Raw genomic sequence first — 9,062 nt, 5'->3', positions numbered from 1 at the left:
TCTATAAGAACTAGCGCATTGGTTTGACTTGCTTTCTACCGGCGATGTCTAAAAGAGACAAAACGAAACTTTCAGACAGATCGACACCGGAGGCATCATGTAGTAAAGTCTCGGAACAATCCATATCAAGTTTAGTGTCCGAGTCGGTCGAAGAGCTTGAGGATGGACAAGAATCAAGTTCTGTTGTGTCTCTACACACGAATGACATTCAGACGAACCATAATAAAGTTCAAATTCTTCACAATATAATCGTGGAAAGGTTAGACAAGCATTCCTGTAAACTACAGCAAAAATGTGTTGACCTGCAGTGTTCACATTCGCAATGTTTTTGTTGTCAGATATGAGGGTGACAAGTGTGAAGACTTATTTCATGGAGAAGGTGTCGCTTATTTTCAAGGTGGCCACGTATACAAGGTGACTGAATATTAACGTGAACATTATTGATTGAATAATACAATATTTTACTGATTTCTAACAGTTTGCATTCATTAGGGTAGTTTTTCAAACGGGTTGATGCATGGCCGTGGTGAATATATCTGGTCGGACGGTTTGAAGTATCAGGTGTGTGAAGAGCTCATGGAGGACACTTCAAGTTGTATAAACATTTACATTAAAGGTTGAAATTAGCTAGGCCTTCACATAATACCTCAGTGTTTTGATCCCAGGTAAATATTTACGCATGCAATTACTGGAGTTTAGCCAATTATTATGCATTGAGTAACTCCCTTAAAGGGATAGTTCACCCAATAATGAAAATTCTCTCATCGTTTACTCACCCTCATGCCATCCCAGATGTGTATGACTTTAATCTGCTGAACACAAGATTTTTTTTTTTTTTACTATAGTTCTGTTCTATTCAATGCAAGGGAATGGGTGCTGACATGACTTTGAATATCTAAAAAGCACATAAAGGCAGCATAAAAGTAATCCATATGACTGCGGTCATTAAATCCATGTCTTCAGAAGCTCTGGCCACCATTTAGTTGCATAAAACAGACTGAGCTGAAATATGTTTCTAAAAATCTTTGTGTTCTGCAGAAGAAAACAAGTCATACACATCTGGGATGGAATGAGGGTGAGTAAATGATGAGAGAATTAAACATTTTTTAATTACTATTAAATTTGCAGGGTGATTTTAAATCAAATGTTCCAATGGGACATGGGACTTACACCTGGCTAGATGGCAGCACTTATGAGGGAGAGATACACCATGGTATCCGTCATGGTGTTGGGACGTACAAATGTGCCAAAACCTCTAATGTGTACAGAGGTCAGTGGTATCTTGGCAGAAGACAAGGGAAGGTATGTACATGCACATATCCGTTGTTCGAACATCTCTCATGCACAATTAATAATCAATAACTTGACTGGTGTCCTGTGGTGTTACAGGGGATAATGCACTATAACCAAGCATCATGGTACAAGGGTGACTGGTTGAACAACTGCAGAGAGGGCTTTGGAGTGCGCCAGTATGTGATCTTAATGTGAAGTACTTATTTTTTAATAGAAAATCCATGTCTTAAAGACAGTTTATTCAAAAATAAAAATTCTGTCATCATTTAGTCAACCTCATGCTGGCCCAAACCCATATATCTTCTGTGGAACACAAAGGAGATGTTTGGCACTGGATAGTTTTTTTTTTTATTGTATTGGGAAAAAGACAGGTCATCATTCTCAAAATTTTACTGTCTTGTCTTCATCTGAAGAAAGAAAGTCCTATAGGTTTTTAGCTATATGAGGGTGGATAAATGTTGAACTAACCCTTTAAGCTCAGCTTAGCTTCTTGATGATCTAATAGCAAACTAAAATATGTGTTTCAATTAAGTTACCCATCTGGGAATGTATATGAGGGACAATGGAGGAATAATGTCCAAAATGGAGAAGGAACAATGAGATGGACTCAGTTGGAACAGCAATACAGTGGACAGTGGGTCAATGGTGTCCAGGTCTGTGAATTACTAACGTTGCCTTTATCATTCCCTATATCCTGTCTGATTTTTCTTAAATGTTTACTGAAAAGTTTAGCAATGTTTTACTTTTAATGTAGGATGGAAAAGGGATGCACACATGGTTTCGTAGAAGACTTCCTTGTTCTCAGTACCCTTGTATGAATGAGTACAATGGGGAATTTGTTCAGGGCATGCGTCATGGTAGAGGAAAGTTCTCATACGCTAGTGGTGCTGTGTATTGCGGAGAATGGAAACATGACAAAAAACATGGACAGGTAAGTCAGGTTTGTAACTGCTCTGAAAGGGACAGTTTGAGAAGGATCTGTCTGCATCCTGCAAGACTACTACAAGACACGCCAACTACAAGGCATTCCCACTATAAGTTACGCCCCTTCAAATAACCAGAGTAATGCTCTCAAGTCTTGCAACAGTTCAATGTCACATTCATACACTGTGTTTGCTGTGTTTATTTGGAGTACCACAGCAACCCTACACCTATCCCTACCCTTAAATCTAAACCTAACCACAAATATATATATATCTAAAAAAAAAATGTACTTTGTAAAATTATAAAATATGCCACAACTTAAAAGAAAGAGAAATGTTATGAAAATGAAGAGGAAAAGATGCTAGCGGGACGCTAAGCTAATAGGCTATACAGTTAGCTTGTGAACTAACTTGAGAAAACCAAACAGTGACATTTTTAATTTCACCATTTAAATCTTTGGTTTAATAAAATGATGTGACATGTAATTTATTATTATCTATTATTATTATTATTATTATTATTATTATTATTTTCTCCCCAATTTGGCATGCCCACTTCCCAGAGTGCTACAGGTCCTCGTGGTGGCATAGTGACTGGGTGGTGGAGGACGAATCTCACGTCAATCCACGCATTTTATCACGTGGCTTGTTGAGCGTGTTACTGCGGAGACATAGCGCATGTGGAGGCTCACACTATTCACCGCAGCATCTACGCACAACTCACCATGCGCCCCACGAGAACCACATTATAGCCACCACAAGGAGGTTAACCCAATGTGACTCTACCTACCTAAGCAACCGGGCGAATTGGTTGCTTAGGAAGCCTGACAGGAGTCACTCAGCACGCCCTGGATTCAAACTCGTGACTCCAGGTGTGGTAGTCAGTGTCTACTTGCTGAGCTACCCAAGCCCTCAATGAAGTGAATGAGGTCATTTTTGGAGGGTTTAAAACAGAAAAGTGAATATTAAAATCGTATAAAAGCACTTACATTAATGCCTCTGTTAAAACTTGCATTATGTGTATTATTTGAGCTGTAAAGTTGTTTAAATCGCCTTTTTTGTGGCAGATTACTAAATTACCTAAATTATTAAGAGTTTATGGTATAACATGGCAACGAAGTTGTAAAATTGGATATAACCTTACACTGAAAAGGTTAGAATGTGATTTTATCTTATTTTATTTAAGTGATTTTACACTGAAATTATGTTAACATGCATTTTGTTTATGTGGCTACTTTTTAAGCAGTGAGTGTTTTAATATTTATGGATTGGCCCCAGTTAATTCTATTGTGAGCTCAGAATTTTGCTTTAATTTTATTTGATATTTTTAAAGAAAAGAAGTGCCAAGACAAATGGTATTTTTGTTATCATCAACATTAAGACAAACTTGTATTGAGCCCAGAATATTCCTTTAACCTCATGATGTTCCAACCCTTTATGACTATCTTTCTTCTGTTTAATACAAAAGGAGATGTAAGGAAGAATGACACCCTCGAGAAAATATCCAATAAAAGTGCAACATCTCCTTTTGTGTTCCACAGAAGAAAGTAATAACGGTTTGAGACTTGAGAGTGATTAAATTATTTTTGGGTAAGCTATCACTTTAAGCTGGTTGTATGATTCCATGGCCACACTGCCAACTGTATTTTGCAGGGAAAGTACACTTTCGAAAATGGAAATGCATTTGAAGGGGAGTTTATTAAGGACTGCGTGGCTGAATTTCCTGCTTTCACTCCTGGTGTGAATGGGACTAGGACTCCTTCCCCAGGCAAGAGCAAAATATTACACATCTTATCATATACAGTTTAATTACACAGCTCTCTGGTCAATAAAGTCATTCTGTGGTCAAATATTTTTTCATAATGACTGCTAAACTATAGAATTGTCCAATGTATCTGGCAAATTTCCTCCAGAAAGCAAAATGTCAAACTCTGGGTTTAGTTTGAGATAAAAACCCATACATACATTAGTGTTTTACCTAAAATATATAAAAACATATACACCGATAAGCCACAACATTAAAACCACCTGCCTAATATTGTGTTGGTCCCCCTTATGCCACCATAACAGAGCCAACCTGCATCCCAGAATAACATTCTGAGATGATATTCTTCTCACCACAATTGTACAGAGTGGTGATCTGATTTACCGTAGACTTTGTCAGTTCAAACCAGTCTAGCCATTCTCTGTTGTCCTCTCTCATCAACAAGGCATTTCCATCCACAGAACTGCTGCTCACTGGATGTTTTTTGTTTTTGGCACCATTCTGAGTAAATTCTTGAGACTTTTGTGTGTGAAGATCCCAGGAGATCAGCAGTTACAGAAATACTCAAACCAGCCCATCTGGCACTCAACAATCATGCCACGGTTCAAATCAGTGAGATCACATGTTTTCCCCATTTTGATGGTTGATGTGAAAATTAACTGAAGCTCCTGACCTGTATCTGCGTGAATTTGTGCACTGCACTGCTGCCACACGATTGGCTGATTAGATAATCGCATGGATGATTGCTGGTGCCAGACGGGCTGCTTTGAGTATTTCTGTAACTGCTGATCTCCTGGGATTTTCACATACAACAGTCTTTAGAATTTACTCAGATTGGTGCCAAAAACAAAAAACATCCTGTGAGCGGCAGTTCTGTGGACGGAAATGCCTTGTTGATGAGAGAGATCAACAGAGAATGACCAGACTGGTTTGAACTGACAAAGTCTACGGTAACTCAGATCACCACTCTGTACAATTGTGGTGAGAAGAATATCATCTCAGAATGCTATTCTGAGATGCGGGATGGCGCTGGTTTGGCAGCACGAGGGGGACCTACACAATATTAGGCAGGTGGTTTTAATGTTGTGGCTGATTGGTGTATATACATAAATATATTGTTTTTAAGCCATCGAGTCTTGATTTTTGTGCATTAGGTGACTCACCTAAGATACAGTCAAGCACAAACTACTCACTGCTTGGATCTGACATGGCTTTGAACATCCAGACCCTGTTAAGCAGAGTCCCTGAAGCTCACAGAGACCAAGAGCTCAAACAGGTTTTGTGGCCTAATTTCAAGTCTAGAGCCAAATCTGTAGTGATGTGTAATTGTATGATTTTCTGCAATTTGTTTTATGTCTGTGTAGGTGGAATTTGCAGTGCTAAGACACATTGGTTTGTTGAGGGAAATATATAGCTTCTACAGCAGCCTGGGTCATGAGCAGTCTCCAGACAAAACATTCCCACTTACCCACCTTCAGTTCTTGCACATACTCAAGGACTGTAATGCCCACCAGCACGGAATCACCCTAGCGCAAATGGATCGTCTCATCAGCGGTAATGTTTTAAAGATGAAGTGTGCAATTTTTTCAATGTTAAAGGGGTCATGACATGTCTTTATTATTATTTTAATATGTTCCTTGAGTTTCACTCATAATATTAGTAATGTTTGTTTGCACAAAAAATTGCTCACCGCTACTGGGCGGGGCTGCAGATGTGATAAGGTGACGTATGCGTTGATGTGTGTTGTTGTGGAGGCGGTCAGATGCAAATGTTTACCACAGTGTGACAACACAATGAGGAGGAAGTAGAGAACGAGTTGTTTTGGCAGCTTGGTTTCAACAAATGCTTTTTTTGCAGTGAGGAGGTTCTGAAACATGAACCTGAAAATAGTATTTTTAGTACAATGACCTCCCATATTTAAAAAAACAAAACAAGGGAAATTTGATTCCTCATGTCACAACCCCTTTAAAATAGGATTTGTGTCACTTTTAGAACATTGCTCTGTTTATTTAACCATCCCAATAACATTGGCTCAACTAATGTTGTAATTTTGGAATGGACTATCTGTTTGCAAGGTAGTGCTCAGGCAACCTGTCTGAAAACAATCCTAATATTTGCCATTTGTATTTGGTGATATAAGTGGTGCAGAAATTACACACTTGAAATGTTTAGTGATATTTTCTCTTTTTATAACAATCAATATTGTCTAAAGCAGAGGATATTCAACCAGACGAGGTGCGTTCTCCTTTTACTACCATTCTACCGAGAGAGTGTGTCAGCTATATTATCACAACAGCATACCATATTTACTACAAAGACATCGAGTGAGTGTTTTCTTAATGTGATTAAGAGTTCATGTTTAATGTTTTTAAGTGTTTCTGTCTAGTCACTGTACGCTGTCATGTTTCAGGTCCTCAAATAATGTACTTGCAGCATGTTTTTCAAAGCTCATGAAGCAAAATATCATCCCCAATGCAAAGAATGTAAAAGGTATAGAGATGCAGATTGTAGTATGATATACTGTACGTCTCTGTGATATAGACACAACTTAAAGGTCCATTATTTTTAACCTCAATACCATTGTAAATATATCAGAGGCCTAATTGTGTTGTATTCTAAATGTAGGGCCTCTGTTTTGCCATCCTGTGCATGCTGCGGTTGCATGTAACTACACAGACAGATGCTGGGATATTTACCAGGCTTTATGTAATGCAAATACATTCCACCCTGGCCAAAGTTTGACTGTAAGGCATTTCATTTGGATGTTCAAGGTAACAGCCCTCTAATCTAATTGGTTTATATTTTCCAAGAATTATGCGTATATATATCTCATACATGCTCCTTTGGCTATTAACAGGACCTTGGTCTATATGACAATGAGCTGACTGTATCTAAAGTACTAGAGATCCTCTCGGTGGAAAATCCTGCCATCTACAATATCACCCATAGCAACCTGGATCTGGAGGTCAATTCAAAGAAGCTTTGCCACATTACTTTAAATTCCCTTGTCTCAAAATGGTGTAACATCTTTGGAATTACTTGTGCTGAGAAAATATATTTTGCTGATATGATTTTGGTTGTAGATTACTTTTCTAGAGTTCTTTGAGGCATTGCTTGGCTGTGCTGAGTTGAAAGGAAAGCCAATCCAAGACATGGATCATCATGAAAACACTGTACAGGATATTACAGAGCTAAGTTTACTTCAGGTCTGTGCTGCTTTTCCTACTCATACAACATTTTAGATGTCCCTGCTTACATTTGCATAGTAATATACTTTTTATGAAGAAGTGCTTTTAAATTTTTTTTGTAGAATGAATCAAGAAAACAAAACTCCTTCTCTGACATTTCCTCTTGTGCTGGCAGTACAAAGTCATTTGAGGTTTGTAGATATTAATTAGTATCACATTTGAGCAGGTGCGTAGATTTCAGGGGGGAGGTAATTCCCCAATAATCAAAACAAGCCAGTACAACACCCCTGCCCCAATCTACGCCCTTGCATTTGAATGTATCATCTCTGCTGGGGTGAAAGCTAATCAGAATTTCTCAATTAAGGCTGTTCCATCTTATGAAATCCATCAGCTATCCTTGTTTGAAGAAATGGAAAAACAAATTCCTGCATTTACCACCAAAGGTTTGTGTTAACAAATACATGAAGTGGAGAATATAGTCAGTCTTGCATTAGCCTCAGTCTCTGCTTTGATTAACAGCCACTTTGTAAAGTATGTGTTAAAGGTGCACTCAGTAAAAAACAATTCCTCATTAAAAAAAGTTTTACTCCAAAACACATTAAAAGGAATTTTGAAACATATGTATAAACTAACAATGAGAGTCATATCAGTGACCTAATAATATCAGAAAAACTACATGGAGAGGGTCTCCTAATGGGGGCTGCCATGTTAAAATCACATGACCAACTGAATACTACTCGCTTAAAAGAACATTCTGGGCTCAATACAAGTTAAACTCAATCGAAAGCATTTGTGGCATGTTGATTACCACAAAAATAACTTCAACTCATCTGTCATTTTCTTTAATAAATGCCAAATATGGGTTACAGTGAGTTTTTTTTTTTTTTATAGCAGCGAGACAAATGTTTTTTGTTTTTTTTGGTAATCATTATGCCACAAATGCTGTTGATTTATCTTAACTTGTATTGAACCCAGATTATTATTTTTATATATTGATTATATATAATATAATCATTGATAATAGAACTGTTCTGTTTGAATGATGTTGCACCCATTGCCCTTGGAGTCAGTGTAAGTCCAAGACCAAAAAAAAAATAATACAGAGTACACCTTTAAAAGTAACTACATTTCACAAGTATGGCATTACTTTAGTACCTATTTGTCAAACAATACATATTCCTAATTATGGTCTTATTTCATATCTTTAGAGGCTGCTGAAGTCACAGGAACTGAGAAACAGCTAGAGGACTGGACTCAGAAAACACAACAGTTCTTCACTTGGATCTTTTTCCCTGCATATGCACATAGTGTGAAGGTCAAGGAGCTGGTGGAGGAGCAGAGACTCAGGTTGATAGAGAAGAACAAAACTGCTCTTGCAGAAGCAAATGACAAGCAAAGGTATTTAAAAAAAACTGCTTTCAATCTTTGATACCAAAAGAAGCACATAGTTTGAGGCACATAGTTTTTATTTACAAGATGATTTGAACTGGTTTCAGACATATTATGCAATTGGAGGCTGTGAAGAGAAGGGAAGAGGAAGATGGAAAGAGAAGGGAAGAGGAAGATGGAAAGAGAAGGGAAGAGGAAGATGGAAAGAGAAGTGGCGTTCCAGACAATAATCTTATTCACTCGCCTCCTCCTGCCACAACCCCTGTGACCTCCACCACATCGGTTGCCTCAAAATCCTCTTCCAATAGCAGGAGTAAGAAAAAGAAGTGAATACATAGAATGAAATATACTGTATTTTCCAATTATTTAATTGGCAATGATTCTCACTTTTTTAAAAGCCTTATAATACAATATTTTCTCAGGCTAAAATTGCATAGAAATATAATTGCATTATCTAAACATGCTCATTATGAAATGCATAAAATTAGTATCAAAACAACAAAC

General features: G+C 37.6%; 1 protein-coding gene across 2 annotated transcripts; it reads left to right on the top strand.

The window, feature by feature from the left end:
* The first annotated feature begins 20 nt into the window (after nucleotides 1-20).
* rsph10b (radial spoke head 10 homolog B) lies at nucleotides 21-8,911 on the top strand. Of its 2 annotated transcripts, none has more exons than XM_052112006.1 (19): nucleotides 21-259; nucleotides 339-414; nucleotides 493-561; nucleotides 1,129-1,302; nucleotides 1,390-1,469; nucleotides 1,826-1,946; nucleotides 2,048-2,224; nucleotides 3,870-3,984; nucleotides 5,136-5,257; nucleotides 5,346-5,535; nucleotides 6,197-6,305; nucleotides 6,392-6,471; nucleotides 6,607-6,752; nucleotides 6,839-6,946; nucleotides 7,065-7,187; nucleotides 7,292-7,360; nucleotides 7,561-7,612; nucleotides 8,378-8,567; nucleotides 8,666-8,911. In XM_052112006.1, the coding sequence occupies exons 1-19, from the start codon at nucleotides 45-47 to the stop codon at nucleotides 8,886-8,888; spliced, it is 2,439 nt and encodes an 812-aa protein (XP_051967966.1). In that variant the 5' UTR covers nucleotides 21-44; the 3' UTR covers nucleotides 8,889-8,911. The 2 variants fall into 2 exon arrangements, with proteins under 2 accessions (XP_051967966.1, XP_051967965.1); XM_052112005.1 differs by having other exon boundaries at nucleotides 7,534-7,612.
* The last annotated feature ends 151 nt before the right edge of the window (nucleotides 8,912-9,062 follow it).

This window comes from Xyrauchen texanus, chromosome 40, assembly GCF_025860055.1.
Source record: "Xyrauchen texanus isolate HMW12.3.18 chromosome 40, RBS_HiC_50CHRs, whole genome shotgun sequence".
NCBI classification, from domain to species: domain Eukaryota; kingdom Metazoa; phylum Chordata; class Actinopteri; order Cypriniformes; family Catostomidae; genus Xyrauchen; species Xyrauchen texanus.
This window is presented reverse-complemented; position numbering and strand designations above follow the sequence as displayed.